General features: G+C 51.6%; 1 protein-coding gene across 1 annotated transcript in view; it reads right to left on the bottom strand.

The window, feature by feature from the left end:
• Nucleotides 1-6,755: 6,755 nt before the first annotated feature.
• Nucleotides 6,756-22,907, bottom strand: part of CRACDL (CRACD like) — a 76,932-nt gene continuing 60,780 nt past the window's right edge. The window contains exons 9-11 of the mRNA XM_045283828.1: nucleotides 9,783-9,970; nucleotides 7,921-8,065; nucleotides 6,756-7,595 (exon numbers count right to left, since the gene is read on the bottom strand). Coding sequence (XP_045139763.1) covers nucleotides 7,456-7,595; nucleotides 7,921-8,065; nucleotides 9,783-9,970 — 473 coding nt within the window. The 3' untranslated portion in view covers nucleotides 6,756-7,455. The remainder of the gene's footprint in view (nucleotides 7,596-7,920; nucleotides 8,066-9,782; nucleotides 9,971-22,907) is intronic.

The following is a 22,907-nucleotide window of genomic DNA, read 5'->3' as shown; positions in this document are numbered from 1 at the left end:
AAGAAGTAAGGACTCGCCACCAGGAAGTCACAAAAACTTTGGGATTCCCTCGGGTGCAATAGTCACCTGGCAGCAGCAGTCTAGAACCAGTCCTGCCATAACTCTAAGGTACACCTGTTCTTCCTGACAGGATGAGTCTTAAGAGCAATTGGTGAAATGGGCCTCCCTCAGAATCCGACATGCTGGAGATCTCTAGATATGGAGTAGATCCAATCGGGGGTGGGATGTGGTTAGGGGAATTCCTTGCCAGGAGGAGTAGCTGCAGGCATCCTGGAGCTAGGCCACTCTCCCTGCGCTTGTTCCCTTGTGGGTATGCAGGAGTTAGGTGCCAAGCAGGGCATTCTGCTATGGGCTGGGCAACTCTTAGAGTTAAACTTTCCTCTTCTCTCCTTTTGAACTTTCCGTTCTGGTCCTGGCTATTTGTCCTCTGTGGAGTTACACAAAGCCAAATCTTTCTTCACCAAACACCTGAAGCCACGTTTCCTGTTTCCCCTGAGCTAAACAGCTCCCTGCTCCAAGTCTCTCCTACAGAGAGCCCTTCTGGGCAGCCTGGTTGTCCTCCTGTGAACATTCTCTGGCAAATCAGGCTTTGTATGTTGAGTGCACATCAGCCTGCCCATATTCCGTTTACCAGAGCCCAAGGACAGGGGCCCGAGGATAGGCAGGCGGGTGTGCTGGGGTGAGAGGTGGCTGGATATGTAGGCCAGAGATGAGCATCTGCTTCCAGGAACAGCATCGCACTGCGCAGGTGGAGCACAGCTCCTTTTGGAGGCCCTCGCCCCAGCTGCCCTCGTGGAGTAGTGGTTATCTGTTGGGCTGCTAACCACAAGGTCAGCAGTTTGAAACCACCAGTCGCTCTGTGGGAGAAAGATAAGGCTTTCTACTCCTGTAAAGAGTTACAATCTTGGAAACCTCGAAAGGGCAGTTCTGTCCTATAGGGTCTCTTTGAGTTGGCCTTGGCTTGATGACATGAGGCTTTGAGTTTTGCCCCAACTACCTCTGGCACGCAACCCAAGACAGTTTGGAAGATGTCAAAGTAGTTTTTCCCGTACTGTTTCTCTTTTTCCTCCTCATATGCTATTTCTGCTATTGTTAGTGGCCATCAAATTGACACACACACACCCATTCCTGGTGACCCCATGCACCATGGGATCCACTATAATCCAGAGGGGTTTTGTTGGCTGATTTTGGGGAAGCAGGCCACCCAGCCTTTCTTCTTAGTCCATCTTAGTCTGGAAGCTCAGCTAAACGCTGTGCAGCCACATACACGTCTCACTGACAGACGGTGGTCATACATGACGTGCATACACTGGCTGGGAATTGAGACTGGGTCTTTGAAATTAAAAGTGTGCATTCGTCCACTGAACCACCACTTTGTCTATATTCCCCAACAAAATATTAATTTAAGTATGGATTTTCACTTCAAGGACCAGAAAAACAAAACAAATATGAAACTACTATCTTAGCTACTTATTACTGTGCAACAAATTATCTTATATTTAGTGGTTTATAACGGGAAGAAATATTCGTTATCTTGAGTTTAGGCAGATCCGGATTTGGGAGCGGATTACTGTAGTGGGACAGTTCTGGCATGGTATGCCGTCAAGACAGTCATGAGGCTGCATTCAAAACACTAGGTGGGATGCGGTCATCTGAAGACTTGACCGAGAGACACATTTCCAAGGTGGCTCGTTCACATGCTTGGCAAGCTGCTGCTGGTGGTTGATTGGAGGCCACAGTTCCTTCCCACGTGGGCCACTCCACAGGCTGTTTGAGTGTCCTCAAGACATGTCAACTGAAGATAAACAAGCAGCCATCTAGCAGAGAAACAAAGCCCACATGGAAGAAGCACACCAGTCTGTGTGATCATGAGGTGTCTATAGGATCAGGTATCAGGCATCAACAAAAAAATCATATCATTGTGAATGAGTGGGGAGTACAGAGTGGAGACCCAAAGCCCATCTGTAGGCAACTGTACATCCCCTTACAGAAGGGTCACAGGGAGGAGACAAGCCAGTCAGGGCGCAATACAGCACTGATGAAACACAACTTTCCTCTAGTTCTTTAATGCTTCCTCCCCACCCCCCACCCGACTATCATGATCCCAGTTCTACTTAACAAATCTGGCTAGACCAGAGAATGTACACAAGTACGGATAGGAATTGGAAACACAGGGAATCCAGGACAAATAAACCCCTCAGGACCAATAATGAGAGTAGGGATACCATGAGGGTAGGTGGAGGGTGGGGGAAGAAGGGGGAACTGATCACAATGATCTACATATAACCCCCTCCCTGGGAGATGGACAACAGAAAAGTGGGTGAAGGGAAACATCAGACAGTGTAAGACATAAAATAATAATAATAATTTCTAAATTATCAAGGGTTTGTGAGGGAGGGGGGGGAAATGAGGAGCTGATACCAAGGGTTCAAGTAGAAAGCAAATATTTTGAGAATGATGATGGCAACAAATGTACAAATGTGCTTGACACTATGGATGGAGGCATGAACATGTCAACAGACCTCCCTGAGAACAATCTATACAAGCACAAGGCCAAACAACAATGCCTTACATTCCCTGGCTACAGTGGGACAGGCATGCCTGCTATATTGCATGACAAGTACTAGGTCCAGCCCATGTTCAAGGGAAAAGGAATTGGGAATTACCTTTTGAAGGCAAGGGCATCAAATAATTTGGGGGCATATTTTTAAACTCCCTCAGCTGCTATAAAAATATTTCTCTATTGTCTTCTCTTAGGGTATCTTATAAAAAAGGCTTTTGATTTTCCCCCCTTCCTTCTTCTTCCACTTAAAACTGGCAGATCTGGAGTCCACCTAATGGATTGCATTTTTCTTTTATAAAACATGGGGGCACATCTATTCACCCAGTAGCTTCCCAGCTTCTTTCCTCTTATGAAACAGATGAGTCATTTCTCCTCAGTGCAGACAGGAAGTGTTGGTTATTCTTAAAACGGCAGCCTCGCCGGAGCTCGCGTCTTTGAGAGAGGCTCGTGCAAGTCCATTAGGAGCGCTGAGGGAGGGAGGCGATCTTCAGGGCCGTTGACAGTAAACCTTATACAATGAATTCTTCCAGGAGGGAAGTGTGGCAGCTAAGGACAGAGGGAGTCACAAAAAGTTTCTGGGAACGCCAGATCCTACTGGGCTGTTGGCATTAATCAAAGATAGACTTGCATGAGGCGAGGAAAATTTGATTCACCAGAAATCCCCCTCAGTGAGACCGCTGTTCTGCTAAACTGCATGGAGTGGTACCTGCGTGAGCCGCAAAAGCAGGCTGACTGTGCTTGAGATTACCAAGAGAAGTCTGCTTTACGGCAGGTGGGCAGAGGTAGGTGACTAGGAAGCTGTCGAGGGCTCTGTCCATGTCATGAAGATTTAATAGTTTACCAAGAAAGAAAAAGGGGCACTGGTGGGGGAGTGGTGACAAATCGGGCTGCAATCAGTAAGTCTGCAGTTGGAAACCACAAACGGTTCCTTGGGAGAAAAATGGGGCTTACTCCTCCTGTTAAGTTAAGTCTCAGAAACTCACCGGGGCAGTGCTACTCTAAGGTACTGACGAGTTGGCATCGAGTGGATGGCTGTGAAAAGTGACCAAGAAAGAAAAAAAATGCAAGGGGCACCTGGATTTCTTCTGCAGAATGCTCAAGGGGCCAACTCTGGGGGGAGAATGTCACATTCACTAAAAACACACAATTCCCAAGACCGGAGGGAGCCATGCAAATGACTCAGGAATCATGGGGCACTTTGGAATTTCCCAAGCCTATGCTTTCTTGATATTTAAATCAATTTCCCCCTGGCTTTTTAAGGTGAAGCGAGACCCCTGGATTACAGAGCAGACAGCCAACGTGTTTGGGGCTGCCAGGGCTCGGCATACTCAAATACTAACCTATGCCAATCGCTCTGAATCTGGCAGGTGGGCAATGACCCAAACCAAGGCAAGGCAAACTGAGAGTGTCACCGGTAGCCAAGGCACACAGGGGAAGGACATAACCAGGTTGCCATCTTGGGGGGGACATTCCTGGCAGCTGGATAAAAGACCAGGGCTGGTTTTTCTAGGGAGAGTCAAAGCTGTCCAGAGGCCCATCCCTGCAGCAACTCTGGAAGGCAGTCGGACACTGTTCAGTGAGTTCCTCTCACTCCTGAACATGTGAACGCCCATCAACCTTCAAACCTACTCTCATACCTTCCTTCTGAAGAAAGCTGCTCCGCTAGCACGACACTTTGCTCCAGATTCAATTTCTTCTGCTCTCATTCATAGCAACATTGCTGAAGTTTATGTTTGCACACCCTGATCCTGACCCCATGTGCCCGGGCTTCCTTCCCCAACATCTGATTGGAATTGTTCTCGTCAAGTTTTACCCACATCATGCCATGCTGTCAGAGCCAACGGTCACTGGCTCTTCACTGGCTAGATCTCTCCGCAGATTCTAGTCCACAGGTGATTCCTCCTGCTTCGTTCCAAGTCTCCGCTCTCGTGTCGCTCACAGTTGCTTTCTCCCCCCTTCACCGGCCCTTCCTCAGTCTCCCTCACTGGGTCCTTTGTCTAGAATCCAAATGTTCTAGGATTCATCTGAGGACCCCTTTCTAATTCTCTTCCAGACACCTGGATTTCTATACGAAAATGCCGCTGCCTTCCAAATTTCTGACTTTCCATATCTACTTACCATGTCCACTTAGCTATTTAATGGAAATTTTAGATGTTAAGATGCACGAACCTGTTCTAGTGATTTCTTCACCCCCCTGTCCACCTCTGTAAATGGTATCACCCTGGGAATTCCAGCCCAAAGGCTCCACGTCTTTTGTACTTCTGTCCTTTCCGTCTCATGCCCCATCAAACCCACCACCATGTTGGACTTTATCTTACCTTTAGGATGTTTGAGATCGTGAGCTTTTTCCCATCTCTACCATTACCACAGACCAGGCTGCCACGAGTCTATAAAAACTACACATCGGCCTTCAACTTCCTATCTCTGCCTGTGTCCCCAGACACCCAATCATCTTAAGATGTACCGCATACCACCTCCTCTTATACCCCTTTACTGACTTCCAAAAACACTTAGAAAAAATTCCATCTCCGCAAATGGCCTGCCAGGCCTCCCCCGACTGTCCCTATCTGCTTTCGGATGTGTTCTCTGGCTTTTGCCCTGTTCAGCATGTGCCAGCTATACCCCACCTTAAACAGGTCAGGTCTGGTCCCCACCTCAGGCTTCTGCAGAGGGCACACTTCCCTTCCATTCTTTGCATGGATAGCTCTTTTTTAAAGCTAAGGACATTTCTGTAGCAAAACTTTTCCTAACCATCCAATCTCAAGCAGTCTTTCCACGGGGACAATGCCTGTTTTAGGTTCATGGTTACACTGACAGCTACTTTTCTGTTTGTTCGGCATGTCCCCACGCCCACCTCCAACTTGAATGCTTGTGCCGTGAGATTAGCCTACATATACATTTGCTTCTCAAGGTGACCCTGTTCCCTGTTGTGGTAGATATATAATCATTTGTCAATTTGAGGATTAAGAATGTAGGGGTGGAGTCTAGCTTGTCAATCAGATCATAGCCAATGAGGCCTCTGTGTGGGCCGGGCCTTCTCCTGAGAATTCTGGGAAATCCAGTACTCCCTCCTTGGAGGCGGGAGACACTTCTCTCTGCTCACACCCTGGGAGACATAACAGCTGACAAGACACATGGACCCACCCTGATGCAGAGACCCCTGCCAGCGCTGAGATGTTTCCAATGACACTGGATCCAAAGACTTTCTACCCACTGGCCTGTGATCTTTTACATGCGGTGTCATTACATGTGTTTCATGAGTCTGAAGAGGACTTTATAGATTGGTATCAGACATATGGGCTAATATCGGACTTGATCTGGGCTGGGTGGGATGTCTTCTCAATGTTCAATTGCTCTTGTATGTAAATCTCTTTCTTATACACATATGTGTCCATGGATTTGTTTCTCTAGTCTACCCAGACTGACATACCTGTGCAATGCCTGGCACGGGGAGGAAAAGCCACCAGGCACTTCATTACACTTATCAGGTGTTTTGCATTTTGAGCTCAATCAATTCAGATCTCCGTAAACTGTGTAGTTCTAACAGCGTGAAAGGGACTTATTCATGAAGATAGAAAAGTCAATAGAGGCAGGACATAAAATCAAATGCTGTATGAGGAGGTGTTACTGATTTGGAGGAGTAAATATCTCCCTCCTGGCACAGTCTTGTGGAGATGAAAGTGTTGAAACAACTGGTGGCATATCTAAAAACAATAAAGTAGAATTATACGGCTTTGAGAAAATTCTGAGATCCAAATACATACTCTCTCCGCCTACCCTGTCTTCATTTTGCTCACCCTGGCTAATGCATTCATACTTTGGTTCTCATGAAATGTGCAAGGTAGAATAATCAGATACTCAAGAATACAAACTTTTCTGCAAATTTTATACTCTTAGTGTGTGGTACCAGACTCAAAGAGAAAGAGAAAAACAAAACAAAAACAATACCCACCTCCTGCCCCACCCCCTAACCCCTACATTATCTTCTGACTTCTGAAACTGAACACCAATATTTTTCTTGGGGGAAAGAAAGAAAAAAAAAAACCCAAAACGCACAGCCACAAAATGAACCCAGTTTGGATTTTAAACAAGGTTTGTCTCAAATGCAACTCCATCCCTGGCTGCTTAATGGTGCTAACGGGTGGCATTCTGCAGATGTAAGGAGAAAGAACGTTTCCCAGTGGACAGAAACCACGCTTGAGATCTTTTATTGAACAGGCAATGCATTGTGCAAAGGTCAAGGTCACAGACGTCTAGTGGAAAACACCTTTTAAGCGTTATTTTTGGGCGCCCTCTATGAGCGGATGGGCCCTGCCTCGTCCCCTCTCTTCTTCTTGAAGTGGCGATCTGCAGGAAAACTGTTCTTTGATAGCTGCGCTCGGAAACGGCACCCCTGCGTGACCATGAATGCTGTGCCCAGTGGCAAACATGGAGAGAAAACAGCATCCCTGTGCAAGGCAGCAACCGGAGACAATGGACTTATCTCCAGTGGAAACTCCACAGTACACACAGTACACACACAGGCCCCGGAATGGCTTCTCTTCCGGTCCTGCAGCCTCGGCCTAGTTTTTCATCCACCCTGCATTTCCATTTCCTGCCCTGTCTGAGTCCTCCTTCTCAAAGGAATGCTAAAGACCCCAAACCCAAACCAAACACCTGACAGGCATCCAAGGGGGCCCAAGAGCACACTCCCGGCCGCTGTTCTGTGTGAGGGCGCTTCCGGCCCAGGACCATGGCTGTGGGTTCGTCTTCCTCGTTCGCCTGGCTCCTTCCTCTCTCCCCTAACCTGATGATCAAATCAGTCTGAGGTTTCAGTTTGTCTGTCTTGATTTACTGGTGGTCTTTAAGTACGTGGCCCATGAAGGTAGCGGATGATTTGATCTGCAGCAAATCTATTTTATAATCTGGGGCATGTCGCTCCAGGCCTGTGATTTTTTCTTGGCCAGTTCCATCCAGGATGGCTGGTCGGCACTGGCATAACTGGCTCTCTTCAGCTGGGTCAGTTCTTTCTCCGTCATCCCTGGGGACTGAGCTGCTGGAGAGAAAACAAACAAGAGACGGGCCAAGTGAGTCCAGATTTTTTTTCCCTTTTCACTTAAGCCTCTTGTACTTCGTTAAAGTATCCCTCTAGGCGCTGGTCACGTTCTCAAACGTCAAGTTCACTAATTTGCGTACTAGACTTAGTAGAGAACATGTGATGGAGGTGACAAACAGGTTTAGGGACAGGCTCCCATAGTTCCGGCAGTGCCGTGAGGTGAGAGAAACTTCTGGAGGGAAAACTGCCAAGGAGGGAAAACTGCCAAGGACAATGCCAGACACTTAAGTTGAAGTACTAGGTAAGATGGTGTGTTTCATACCCAAATTCTGGTGGGACAACGAGATTCCTCTTTGCAGCCCCTCTTTGAGGCTGAGTTTCGCCCCGTGCTTCCGTTCCACAGCGGGTTTAGCGGGTGCAATTAGGAAGGATCGACTGCGGACAAAGTCGGCTTGCTTCGTGGATTCCTATTGGGACACAGGACACATACCACCCGGTCAGCGATTCCGAGAGCAGGCACACACGACCACACGGAACCAAGCACACCCACTCCCCACCCCCACCCCCCAGGTTGGTTTCTCTACGTCCTTCAGAGCGCTCTGGCTTGTCAACTCTGACCTCTGAGTAGCCCGAGCCCAGACCAGTGCTGTGTGCCTTATCTGGAACCCACGTGTGTGTCACGGCCTCTCTTTCCTGCCTTGGCCCCAGATGGCAGCGACTTCATTAGAGACCCCAAATTAATTTCACTTGATACTACTACTTTTTGAGACATTCATGGTCCTTGCTGGGACCCACTAAGGATGCCCCAAACGGGGCTCCCTGGTTACTCTCTCGGATAAAACCCCAACGCCTGCACGGGGCTTTCGCAGCACTGGTGCAACTTGAGGCTTCAATGACAAGCAAGGGACACGTCGGCCGCTGCCAACATGGAGTCTTGGTACCTCCTGCTCCCTGCCTCTTCAGGCCCGGCAGCTTCACATCAGATTACAACTGGACTCGGCGGAACTGCTTCTACAACCGTGCGGACCACTTTGATCTAAAATTCTTCCCTTTGTTTCTGTCGAGAATCCACGTGGCTAATCACCAAGGCCGCCAGTTCAGACCCACCAGCGGATGTGGGAGAAAGATGAGGTTCTCTGCTCCTGTGAGATGGACAGTCTTAGAACCCCAGAGGGGCAGCTCTGCTCTGTCCCGTAGCTAAGGCGACCAGATTGTAACACTGGTAAAGCGGGACACCATTGATAAAACTCATATCCTGGCGAAATAGCCACATGGCAGCCGAAAACCGTATACCCTAGCTTGTCGTGCATTCTTTCCAACAATCGGGACTTTTTCTAAATGCCACGGGACGAGGGAAAAATTGTTCAAAATCGGGACTGTCCCACCAAAAGTGGGCCATCTGGTCACCTTATCCATAGGGTGACAATGAGTTGGAATCAATTCCGCGGCAGTGGGTTTGGTCTTTTGGTTTGTGTGTGTGTGTGTGTGTGTGTGTGTGTGTGTGTGTGTTTGTGTGTGTGTTAAGAATATATGGCAACATATTAATAGAAAAAGTAAAATGAAAGGAAGGGATGTGGATCCTTACTGCAGGCTCAAGCCCACTTCACCACACCACTGAAATGAGCTTATGGGGGTGGTTGCCTGTTAAGGGAATTCAAACGCTGGGCTCTTGGCCTGCTTCTCACCAGGTTGTCTGGGTCTGAGAAAACCCGCGCAGGCCAGCAGGAAGGCCCAGGTGCGGGTCCCAGGTGAGGTGCACGAAGCCCCAGCAGGCGGCTGCTGGTGGCTGGCGCAGGGCACACTTACCACAGGGGAAGCGCCAAGCCGGGGCTGTTGACACTCTTGCTGTGCCATGCGCCTCACCCAGGAGTTATTTTAACCTCGTTTCATTTCTCTAGACGCTGAGCTGTGTTGCCTAGGAGGCAGGAAGCAGAGAGTAGTCTGCACTGCCTAAATGATTCACTGGCTCTCGGCCTCCCTAAGGGTCCAGCACCCACGCTGGGCGACTTCTCCATAATGGAGGTTACAAAGGGGTACAGCAAACCGCCCATGGGCTAGGCCCAGTCCTGGAGCCTCTCCTGCCTGCGCACCAGCCAGCACAGCAGGTGGAGGGCTCGGGGCTGCCCAGTGTCCGGCTGGTTGCTCCCTCCCGGACCTGGAACAGAAAGTGTTTGCTCTGCGCACCTGCACCTGGACTCTCCCTGGGTCCTTGGCCTGCTTTTCTATTTCAGACTTCAGGCTCCGCACTCCAGGCCTCTCTTCCAGGTTGGGTGGCAGGTCTGGGACCCCTCGGCGCTTCTGGCGGGCGACAGTGATCCAGGGTGGCATGGGCTGCCCGTCGGCTCCCACCCCTCTGGGAGACGGAGCTTTCTCTGTGGGTAAAAGCACAAGGTGGTGTCAACCAAGCCCCCTCTCCTCCTCTGGGCTCCCCTGGTGCTTTTCCCACACAGACAACAGTGGGCTAGGGACAGGGGAGGGCTGGGAGGGGAGGTCTAGGGGCCTCTCAGGGGAGAGGATTATTTTTCCTTAGCGGGCTTCGCTTTCTTATTTACAATGGCCCACAATTGCACCCAAGAGATCAGGTTCCCTGGGTCCAGGCCACGGAACTTGGAATGCAACGGAGCCTGTAAAAGCAATGCACGTTTTGAAAGCTAACTTCCTCCTAGGGGATCCTCTCTGGAATGCGATTGTCAGTACGCAGAGGAGAGGCAATCCTGTCACTGTGGACCAGCACACACTGGAACCTGACCCCTGGTTTGCGTGGAAATCCTATCCACGCGCCGTGGCCCCTCTCCTTTGAGAAGCTAGCAGCACAGCCTTCCCTTTGTGGACAGCCACCGCTGTTTCCCCTTGACGTTCCGGTGAGAAACCAGCACCTTGTGGTGAGGCACTCTTCCACACTCAGTGCACATCTTCGGGGGTGGTAAAATGGGGGGCGAGGGGGGGTGCATTCCCCCTCCCTCCTTTCACTGCTTCCCTGTGGCCTGGAGGAGCACATGTTTAAAATAAACACATCCAAGCTGGTTGCCATGGTTCCTGGAGCCCTCTGGGGTTGGGGGGGTCGGAGGAAGAACTGCGCTCTCCCTCAGTCATCTTTGGGTCCCTGGATGCCATTGGCACTTGCCTCGGGCAAGGGCTACGTTAACCACACACGAGCACCGACACACAAAGCTCCACACAAACAACTAGTGACGCTGTAAACTGGAGCAGGCTGCACCCTACAAGGAGCTATGTGCACCTGGGGTCAACCCTGTCAGGTGGGAGGTGGGACTCAGAAGCGGACAGACTTTCCAGTTGAGAGGAGGAGCTGGGAGAGCCCTCACTCAGGTGGAGGGTCCAGGAGGTGAAGCAGTGACCCAGCAGGCTGAGGGGCTGGGAGGTGGGGTGCTTCTGTCTTTTTCCCCATGATCGGGAGTCACTGGGGTCTCAACTGGTTACACGCTCGGCGACTGACCCAAAGGCTGGAGCTTTGAACCCATTCAGAAGCTGCTCAGAAGCCTGGCCTGGCGATCGGCTTCGGAGAGGTGGCAGCTTTGCAAAAGCCCAGGGAGAAGATCTACTGTGTCCATGTGGGGGAGCCATGAGTCAGAACAGCCTCGATGGCCGTTGGTTTGGCTCAGCTTGGGTGGTTTTAAACCATGGCCACACGCTGGCAGTCATGTGGTTATTTATTCTCCATATGTGGCGCGGCCTAGTGAGAGGTGACAAGGGGCTGACACCTGCTTCAGACTCAATCCCCTCAGTTTCCTCACCAAGCCCCACCAGATGCTACCTCCTCGTCCCCCAGGGCTCCCCAAAGTGGGTGAGACTGCCCCTTGGTGGGCCGTGAATGGGGGGAGGGCACTGCAAAGCAGATACCTACACTTTATCCCAGATGATGGGCATTGTACAGAAGTTTTTAATTCTAGGGGGATGCTGATTTATTTTTCCTGAAAAGGGCACACCGAGTCAAGTAAGTTTGGGAACCTATAAGTGGTGCTCCACCTTCCCAATGCCACGACCCTCTAATGCAGTACCTCAGGTTGGGGTGACCCCCCCCCCGGGGTGGCCCCCCCGGGTGACCTCCCCCACCATCACATTATTTTCATTGCAACTTCATCACTGTCATTTTGCTACTGTGATGAACCGGGCGACCCCTGTGAAAGGGTCACAAAGGAGTCGCGACCCACAGGTTGAGAACCCCTGCTTTAGATGGACATTCTCTCCCCCTCCTCATTCTTTGATCACCCTCTTGACGCATTCATGAACTTTATTTGGTACTCAATGTATTTGTTAACCAACCATCCACCCCCTACTGAGAATTTTTTTTTTTTTGGTCATAATAGCTTATTTATTTAACAAACATGTGCCGCTGACCACATACCAGGCCCGGTCCTAATATTACCTCCTTCATGATGTCATCTCCTGTTACATTTCTTGTCCACCGAGCCAAGCCATTGCCCGAGTCACAGAGGGTGCTGGATGGCCGCCCCGTTTCCCATCTCTCTCTGCTTCTCACCCTGCAATCTCAGTAAGTGTTCCACATAATTGCCTTGGTCTTTGTCTCTCTGGGGTTCTACTTTTTTTTCCCCTTTTCAAAAGATTCTATATTCCTTTGATCTTCACTCCACACGGAGTGGTGGCTGTGTCCTCTCTGCCCTGCCTGGCCCTAGAGGCTCGGGTGGCGCTGCGCACCCTCTCCGTTCCCTCTCCACTCCCAGCGTGTCTGGCCAGCCCCGGAGCACAGACAGTTCTCTGCATCTTTTGGCAAGAGGGGTTTTGCTGTGGGTTGAAACTCATTACCTCATTCAATAAAATACCCTGGATCATTCTGTCAAGACGAAGTATCTTTTGAGAGGAAATTTCCATCGTGCATTTGAAATCACAGGCAGAACGGTAGGCTATTAAATGCTAACTCTGGTCCAGCATCTGCAGCGTCCCCTGGCTGGCTTCCACCCACCTCATAGCTCTGTGTAGGGCACCCAATACCTGTGCCACTTTTTAACCCCGAGGAGGAAAACAAACAAACAAAAAAAACCCCACCAGATTTTGTTAATTAATTATACCACATACTGGGATTATCCTACTTGGGCTAACCAGAGTATTTTCAAAACCTATGGATAATAAATATAATGTGCAGCTACTCAGCTGTAGGATAAATAAAGTCCTGATACATGATACAAGCTGGGTCAACCCCGAAAACATTGGGTGGAGTGAAGTCAGTCATAAAAGGTCAAATATTCCAAAGTCCTGTTCATAGGAAATAGGCAAATCCATAGACACCCAATCTTAGTAGTGGTTACCAGGGGTGGGGGGAGGGGAAAGGGGAATTGTTGCTGGGGGGTGGGGCTCAGGACACCCAGTTTCTGCTACTGGTGGTGGAATGATCTGGAAGAGGGCAATGGTGGCAGCTGCACAGGCTGATAAACACCGTGAATGCCACAGGGCTGCACATGGAGAACAACTGTGGAGTTGACCAGAGTGTTGTTATGTGTCTATTTCTATGCCTCCCACACATGGAACAACAATGGATGGTGGAGGAGGTTAGACAGAGGAAGGGTCCAGGTAGCATTCCTGAGGACTGGAATGAGAGGAGACCTTGGAGGGGTGCTGGGGACTCAAAAATGGACCAAGGCCCGGGGGCGGGGGTTGGGCTCTGCAGACCACCCCAAGACTGAGATCCCTCCAGTTGGCTCGTGGAAACTGCGAAAACGGCGATTAGGTCTAGTTTGGTCAGAGACAGTTTCTCCTTCCTGTGAGAGCTGCCCGACTTGCCTGGGAGGTAGCCATGTCCCCAGCTGGTGTCCTTGGGGTGTGTCCAGGTGGTTGTGGTCGCGGGCAGACCCCCGAGAAGCGAGCACCCAAATGCTGGTGTGGGATAAGGCAACCGCTGTGGCTAGAGTCGCCAAGGGGTCACAGAACTATCTGGCTAATCATTTTCCTCTTTTCAGGTCCTGGCCACCACCCAGGGCAGTCTTCCCTTTTAGTATGCATTCCCTCCCTTCCCACCTGCTTCCTACCTGGAATGCAAGGAGCCTGAGGGGTCCTATACCTACCAGACTCATTCCTATCAGGGAGGCAGCCCGGAGTGGCCAGAGTGCACCTGGAGCTTCATGTGACCTATGGGGCATTGCAGGATGGGGTGATGAGCTGGAGACCCTTTCTCGCAATGCCCCGCCTCAGAAGAGCAGCCCGTCTCCGGGATGTGCAAGGCAAGCAGCAGGGCACAGGTGGCACTCTCTGCCCTGGGTCGGCCCAGAGCCATCTTCCATGTGTGGTCAGCACCCTCTCCACAGGCCACAGGGCAGGGCCGGTTCGGGAGGTCAGAGGCCCTCCAGAGCATGCACACTCAGCGTCCAGGATCACCAGAAAGTGGGTTTTGAGTTTCACAGGCTCAGATGGTGTTCATCCCAGGATGATGGAGAAGCAGCTGACTTTAAATAAAATGAGCCCAACATACTGTTTATGACTTTCTGCGTTTGATACACCACACCGGGCCGGCTTAATTCCCCAGGGGGTTAGGCAGAAGGGCTCTGACATCTCACTTTCTCCTCCCCAAATATCAGCAGGTTTCAGCCGTCACCGAATGCCTGGGCTTGCAAGCAACAGGCCACTGCCCTGTCTGTATCTGTCGCTTTCTGAGAGTCTTGGAAAGAAACCGACTCCCCTCCAGAGACAAATGCTCCACAGAAGAATGGCAGCCATCTCCTCTGATGTTTGCCACACGCAGGGTAAAAAAATTCCTGGCCTTTGATGTATGGCGCTTGTACAGCCACAAAGGTCACCCTGAATAATTCAGTATCACAGGCAAACAACTTTGGGTCAGAGAAAATGCTAGCATAAATATTTTCGTTCTTTAGGGATGCCATTGCTTCATAAGGAGGGGGGGGGGTGACGAATAGTTACTTTATCCTGTTCTTCCAAGCTCCTTCTTTCTCCCTAGAAGCCCTGGTGACACCGTGTGTTAAACACCTGGTTGCTTGGTGCAAGGTCAGCAGTTTGGACCCACCGCCTGTCCTGGGAGGGAACGCACAGGCTTTCTACTGCCATCACGGGTGAGTCTCGGAAACTCACAGGAGCAGTCCCGCTCTGCTGCCGGGCCGCCTTGGGTCGGCAGGAAGAGCAGTGGGTTGTCTGCTTCAGTGTAAGCCTTGCAGAGTTCTACTGTCCTCTAGTGCTGTGATGCGTCAGAAGCCACGGGACGGCAGTGGACTTCATGGGTGGGTCTTTCTCCTTAAGGCCCTTGGATGGTGCACTGTTAACCCCTTGCCTGCTCCCCCCAAAGGTCGACAGGTCAAACCCTTCTGCCACAGGAGAAAGGCCTGGCGAGTTGCTCCCAGAAAGATGAGTCAATGAGACGCCCATAGGGTGCTGAGCTCTACTCTCCAAACCGAGCCGGTCCCAGGGAGCAGAATGGATTCATCGGCAACCGTTTGATCTTGGCTTCATCGGCAGAATGTCGCACCACACTGAGAGATCCTGATGAGCGACCGTGCCAGCATTCGTTTCAGAGAGACCTATTCTCGGTAGGGTCCAGGGGTTTCGGCCCTGGGATGTGGCTCTTGGATTCAAGTCTGGTTCGGCCCGAGGCGAGCGGTGGGCGCTGGCGCACACTGTGACTCGTCAAGGAGCCATTTCAGTGCTGAATGAGGGAAGCGGTAGCATCGACACCTCACAGAGGGAATGTGACCACGCAGCGAGACAATCCAGGGAAACCACGTAGCACGGTGCCTGGTGCCTGGAGGGCCCTCAGGACGTGTCAGCAGCGGCCACAGTGCTGCTGGCTGCTGTCGCTGTGACCACTGCCCTCTTGTTACTGGTGTCTCATGGCCGTTCACACTTGAGGAGGGACATGGACTTTGGTTAAACTTCATCTGGGGCATCGGTGAGCCATCAGCACTGCAGGCGAAGAAGACCCCAGCAGGTGCTGGCAGCCATCACAGCCTCCCGACTCTCGGACCCCGAGAACACAGGTCCAAAGCAGTTCTCACGGACCGCATCTCAGCAGTGTGCGTGTGTGCCTGGCTGACTCCGCGTCTGGTAAGGGCAGGCGCTTCATCGTCATCATCCCTGTATCTCGCAGCGCTCAGCAGAGGGGTAAATTGAATGTTCCAAAACCTAAAGCCGCTGAGCTGATTCTGGCTCACAGTGCCCTTTACAGGGTTTCAGAGACTGTCTTCATAGAAGCCAACAGCCGTGTCTTTCTTCCCAGAGTGGCTGGTGGGTTTGATCCGCTGACCTTGTGGTCAGCAGCCCGACACGCACCACAAGGACTTAGCAGACTGTCAGAGTATGCAAAAACCAGCTGCTGAGGTGTTCTGACTGGCCCGACACACACGCTCACTCAAGTCCCACCTTCAGGGAGCTCTGCTGCTTTTGCTCTGTGTTGACACCGGGCATTATGGGGGTTCCCCGGCAGGTGGGTGGGCGGGTGGGCAGGCTCTGAGCAGTGACACACCGACCAGTTTTGGAGCCTAATTTCTGTCCATCTTCACAGAAGGCTCCAAGTTGGCCTGGCCCTGCTATCACTTCGAATGAGAAACCAGCAGAGCAGTCATGGAATAGACCGGGACTCTGGAAGATTCTGTGTCTGTTAAAGTCGAGGTGTGCTCCACGGGCGGATTTTTGGGGAGCAGTAGATCACCAGGGTTTCTTCTGAGGCACTCAAACCTCCAACCTTTTGGCTGGCAGCTTCCCTGCGTGGTACACTTTCGCCATGTGTACCATGCGGGGACTCCAGGTTGTGCTGTTACCAGGCTCCCTCGATGATGACTCACGGTGACTCCAGGTGACGAGACAGGAAACCCCCCCCCCCCCATCTAGTGTTCTTGTCTGTGATCTTTAGGGAAGCAGGACACCAGCTCTTTCTCCCACCAAGCTGTTGGGTTGGGTTTGGACTGCCAGCCTTTCGGCCGGCAGCTGAGCACTTAACCACCGTTCCACCAGGGCTCCAGAGCTCTGGATCACTCTGGAAACAGCCTTGGACACAGAGCTCTGACGACAACAGGGACAGAAAAGCAAGCCACAAAGCTTCAAGACCCTCGACTGGCATCATGACTGAGCTATTTCTATCCAAAATGGGCTCAGCCGGGATGGTACTCTGAGGACGACGGTGCACTTGACCCAAGCCATGGTATTTCCGATGGCCGCATCTGCCTGTGGACGCTGACACGGTATGAAGGAGACTGGAGAAGCACCGATGCAGCTGAGTTGCGGGGCTGGAGGAGAACATTGAGTGTGCCATCGACTGCTCAAAGGACACCAGATCTGTCTTGGAAGAAGCTCGGCCAGAGGGCTCCCTAGAGGGTGTGACTCCCTCTCACAGCGTGGGACATGCTGTCGGGAGAGACCAGTCCCTGCAGCAGGCCATCCTATCTGGGAAAGCAGAGGAGCGGCAAAAGGAGATGGATTGACACGGGGACTGCAAGCATGGCTCGAGTCTAGGGACAATTGCGAGGATGGCGCCAGGATCGCGCAGTGTTTCCTCCTGTCGTGCCTGGGCTATGGGCTGGAACCGACTAGATGGCCCCTCACAACGATGAGCCATTTCTGGACATGTTCAACCACTGCTGTGTGGAAAAGATGCAGCTTCGTCTTGACGGGTGACGGCAGGGAGGGCAACCGCGTCTTATGCCTATTAAAATTCAGCCTTCAGGCATGTTTTATTAAAAAGACTTGTATCACAAACATATGCGGGAGTGCGGTGCACCCTCAGGGTGGACAGCACCCACAAAACACACAGGACACAGCTAGGAGTCTGGCGTTTAGAACCGTCAAGTGGACCATCTCCCAAGCGAGCAGCAGTGGGTTTTACAACGGCAGCTACCACGCTTTCGTGACCGTTGAGGAAATGAAGCAAATAAGAGGTTCTGTTCCAGGCGCACACAGCTCGGCCTGTGCCTCTGACAGGTTGGGATATGCCGCCACGCTTTTTCCCTTATTGTGCTGACAACGACACGACAAAACACACTGCAGTTCAACATTTACTTCTACCTGGGTGAGTGAGTGACGGCTGCGATCGGGGGAAGCAATTTTCACGTATCTATTCTCTGTCCAAAAAACCCATCCTGATGCTTAAAGTACATGTTCATATTGTACACATTTGAAAATCAGATAAAAGGAGGGAAGAAAAAAGGTTCTTATAAAGAAACCACTCGAGCAAGCCATGGGAACAGCTTGGCATGTTCCTTCTGATCTTTTATCCACGCTGCTGTCATTGGATAGATCAGCAGCTCATTCCCAGCCCTTCCCAACACTCCCTGTGGAAGAAGAGAACAGAGCTTTCCCTGTGAAGTCTTGTGATGTCTTTACATTTGCCACAGCTAGCGAACACCAGGACCATCGGTTATCTTCGATGCTTCAAGGACCAGAGCAGCAGCCACCCGTTTCTGTGTCCTTCCACACACTCTGCCAAGACCCCGGCTGGCAGTGAGGGAAACAGGGTGACCAGAAGACACCCAGGAGACCACTGGAGCAGAAGGGGGAGGTGGTCTCACTCACGCTGCAGGGTTTATGTCAGGTTTCCTGCATGAACAGCTGAAGGGTTCAGGATGCTTTCTGTTTGTTTGGATTTGTTGCTTTAAGCATCTACTGATCTCATCAGTCTACACACACACACACACACACACACACACACACGTCATCATCAGTCTACACACACACCACACACACACACCTCATCAGTCTATACACACGCCGCGCGCGCGCGCGCGCACACACACACACACACACACACACGTCATCATCAGTCTACACACACACCACACACACACACCTCATCATCAGTCTACACACACGCACACACACACACCCCTCCTGTTCAATAAATGGCAAAAGTCTACAGTCATCCTTATCAGTTGTGTCCATGAGCTGGGCGGGAGAGCTCACCTAGAACCCAGGCTTTGAGTGCTCACCCGAGTCTCGTTTCCACTCCGTAGCGAGCATTTCCGGGGGAGAGAGACGAGGCTTTCTACTTCTGCAGAGAGTGGCGATATGGGAACGAGAGGGCCATGGCATTGGAACTGACTTGATGGTAGTGAGCGAGCCTTTGGGGAGAGGCTTTTCGCAGAGCTGGCTGGCACTCTGAATGGTGGAAGATGGGGCTGTGCCCTGGTTCCACCTGCAGATTAAAAATCACAGCCCTTGCTCCCTTTCCTGATTCAACAAATGTCTGACGAGTGCGCGGGCGGGGCAGGCCCGTGGTAGGTGCTTAGTGTACAGGCATGAGCAGTTTTGTCCACTGGCTGCATCTCCCAGTGCACTGCACACGCTCTCCTGCAAGAGCCATCAGGAATGGAGGGGCCCCTCTCGCTGCAAACTCGTGGTTCTGGCTGAGGCATGAAGCTCTGGGTCTACTGGAAGGGGGTACGAGAGGGGCCTTTGGGGTGCTGACAGCATCTGGTTTCTTGTTGGGGGGCATTCGCAGGTGAAAACTGGGCTGGGGACATGATCTGGGCGCTTTGCTGCGTGCACTTTTTTTTTTTCCTTTTTAAAAAACAAAACAAAACAAAACATTTTATTGGGGGCTCTCACAGCTCTTATCACAATCCATACATCCACCCATTGTGTGGAGCACATTTGTACATTTGTTGCCATCATCATTCTCAAAACATTTGCTTTCTACTTGAGCCCTTGATATCAGCTCCTCAACCCCCCACCTTCCCTCCCTAATGAACCCTTGATAATTTATCATTTTTCCCCAGTGCATGAACATTATTATTAAAGTGAAAAAAAAAAACCAAACAACTAAATAAATCTCCTGTAAGATTGTTAGGCCCCCGTGGCGCTATCCAGTCAGCACTGGACTGCTAACCATATGGTCGGCGGTGGTTCAAACCCACCGGCCGCTCTGAAGGAGAAGGATGAGGCCGTCTGCTCCCGCAAAGATTTGGAAAGCCTGCATATCAGGCTGCTGTGAATGACTCAGAGGCAGCGGGCTCGGGTGTTTTCAGGGAGACGAGGTGGAAGAGTCCCGCTGCATTCACTTAGAGTGAGGCGAGTATGTAGTGCGGCGCTGTTCCCACATAGAGAAGCGGGCAGGGCTGCAGCCAGAGTGGCATGAGAGATCCCACAGGGTCTCCTTCCCTCATCTGCAGACTCCTCCCACTTCTCCCAGCCCTGCCCTCAGCCCTCATGGGGGTCCTCCCACTGCCGGTGCAGAGACACCACGAGGGGTGCCTCTCGAGGGCAGACGGGGATGCTCCCTCCGTTTAGGAGGCTATGCAGAGAGTAATCCCCACATTGGAACTGGGGCAGTCAATGTCTCCAAATGTTGCCAAAAGTCTTCTGGGGCCCACACATAATCTGGTGTCAATTTGACGATTCAGCGTGAAGGGGTGGAGTCTAGCCTGTCAATCAGGTAGTAGCTTGATGACCTCGTTTGGAGGCGCTAAAGAGATAAATAGCTTGCTGGAGGTGGGACACATGCTCACTCCCTGCGAGGCATCCCTGTAGAGAAGACGCATGGAGAGAGGCTGATGGAGTCAGAGCTCTGGAGCCAGAGAAGCCATATGAAGACCCCTGCCAGTGCTGAGATGCTTACAATGCCACTGGATCCACAAGACTTGCCACCACTGGCCTGTGATCTTCCTGCACTTGGCGTCATTGCATGTGTTGTGTGAGTCTGAAGAGGACTTTATATATCGGTATCAGACATATGAGCTAATCACTGATTTATGGACTTGATTTGGACTGGGCTGGGATGTTTTCTCAATATTCAACTGCTATTGTATATGAAACTCTTTCTCATACACATGAGTGTCTATGAATTTGTTTTTCTAGTCTACCCAGACTAACACAGGTACCCTGGTGGCACAGTGGCTATGCGTTTGGTTGTGATCTGAAGTTTGAAACCAGCTACGTGGGAGAAAGACTGGGCTTTCTACTCCCATAAACAGCTAGTCAGCGTTGACCGGCTGGGAGTGAGTTTTTTGACTTTTGAGTATGTAGAAGCGGCAGAACACTTGGTTGCAAACCTTGCCTGTGGGAAGCTGATGGTCTAGAGAGGGACTGACAGACAGAATGGCAAAGGACGTATCATGGGGCTTTGAAATGATCTTAGCCAGTGTGGCTGTTAATAGAGACCACAGGTGGCAGCTGTAGGAACAAGGACTTATCTGCTCACAGTTCAGGAGGCTAGAAGTCTGAATTCAGCCTCCGGGCTCTATGGCAGTGGTTCTCAGCCTTCCTATTGCTGTGACCCTTTCATACAGTTCCTCATGTTGTAGTGACGCCCCCAACCCTAACATTTTTGTTGCTACTTCATAACTATAATTTTGCTACTGTGATGTATTGGGTGACCCCCGTGAAAGGGTCGTTTGACTTCCAAAGGTGTCGTGACCCACAGGTTGAGAACCGCTGCTTTAGGGGAAGGCTTTCTCTATGCTGGCTCTTGGGGAGGGTCTGGAGTCACTGAAATGTTCCTTCACATAACCACCTGTGGTTGGGGCTCAGTGCTGGCTGGAGCCACTCTCAGCGTGGTCCACAGACCAGCAGAACTGCCACCCCACCGAACTGCATCAAAATCTTCATTTTCAGCAGTCACAAGTACTTTGAGAAGTGCTGTCCTAGAAAGGGTGTCTCAGCACCGGTCACAGGAGACCCACCCTACGACCTTTTATTCCACTGCCCAGACCCCTGCTGGGGCAGACAAGCCAGAATCTCTGGGAACAGGGCTCCCAAGGGATCCCACTTTGCACCCACTGATCCCCATACTGCTCCGAGTTTCTGGCTGAAAGAGCCCACCGTGTCCCCTTTCTGCCTAGATCTAGATCCAGTTCCTGAGGACTGGGCTGATTCCCTGACCACCCTGCCCTCCACCTGCAGGGCTGCCAGGGCTAGGCTCACCTCCTGCCACTTCTCTGGCTTTCTGGCAACCTCTGTGCTCAGCCTAGGACACCCACCTCCTTGTGTGCTGAGGACACCTTCTCCTCCTCAAAGCCCATTTCCCTCGGGCCTCACTGAGCCCTGGGGGAAGAGCAGAGGGGCTTCACCCCGACGTGGGGTGGCTGGCTGCCCTGGGAGAAGCCGAGAAGGGTCCTTCTGCGGTCGCACAGGCACAGCGGGCACAGTAAGGGTCTTGTTTTGAGGTACCCTCACCCTCAACGAGCCGAATCCGAGCATGGGGGCCACACCTGCAAAGGAACTCGGAGACTGAACTGGCTGCGTCTGGACAGAAAAAAACCCACGTCTACCTTGATCCCCCAGTGTTGCCCACGCCACATGGCAACCAGACAAATCCTTCAGGTCCTCGTCATCATTGCTGCTGCGGTCTGGGTTGAGAGCAGTTTGAATTCAGACACTGCATGCTTCACCTCCGACTGACTCAGCGTGAAGGCTCTTGTACTCTGAACACTGAGCTGGAGTGGGGAGCACCTTTCCAGAGAGGATTCCTTTCCCAAGAGCTGGAGGGGGAACACCTTTCCAAAGAAGGGAGGTAGGGAGGGGAGGCAGGACTCTCTCCCAATTGACACCGGGCACTGCCATAGCAGGCTCAGTCCTATCTGGGCCTGGTAGCTTCTGAACCAGACAGGGGGTGGGTGAGCACAGCTCCTGATGAATTCCCACCCCCTGCTGGTGCTCTGGAAGGGCCTCTGCTCCCCAGGGCCCACTTGGTACTGGAATTGTTAGGTAGCTAGAAGCAGAACTAGGAGTTGTCCCTCTACTTGCCGAAGCCTCCCTCCCCCTTCCAGAAAGTTGGAAGCTGCTTAAGGCTGGAAGGCATGCTTACATGCAAGCTCCCAGTCAGGAAAGGGTGGGACACCTGGGTGGGACCCCATCCAGGCCAGGTGGGCTTAATTCAGCCAATGGGGTCGACCAGTGCCATTGACCATGCCTCCCAGCAAGGGAGGTGGGGGGGGAAACTACCGAGAAGCCAGAAATGTTTCTCTCTTGCTCTCTCCCAGCGACTGACACACATCTGTGCCACTTCTATCCTCTATAAACTCACTTGGGTCACAAACCAGGCTTCAGTGTGAATTCTTTCTCAAGTGAAGCCAAGGACCGAGGTATCTCTCTCCCACAAGAGACCTAACATAATCTCACCAGGCAGGGCTCAGGGAAGAGTGGTCCTCCATTCCTCTCAAGGACAGTGCACACGTCTAAGTTCCCAAGAAATCCCAAGGAAAACACCTCTCAGAGGCTCTCCTTGAGCTCACAGAACTCAATCAAGTTTTTGCAACTCTGTGTCCATTAGGTAGCTAGCTTAGGGACAGGAGGTTGTCCCTCCCATGTGTGCAAAGGCCCTCATAGGGGAGGCTGGAAAGATACCAGGCAACCATTAGACACCTATGAAGACCCCAAACTGAGCATGCTCACACACAAGCCCCTGAG

Source organism: Echinops telfairi, unplaced genomic scaffold (genome assembly GCF_000313985.2).
Source record: "Echinops telfairi isolate 266 unplaced genomic scaffold, ASM31398v2 ScPeMD7_7467;HRSCAF=8505_1, whole genome shotgun sequence".
Classification (NCBI taxonomy): domain Eukaryota; kingdom Metazoa; phylum Chordata; class Mammalia; order Afrosoricida; family Tenrecidae; genus Echinops; species Echinops telfairi.
This window is presented reverse-complemented; position numbering and strand designations above follow the sequence as displayed.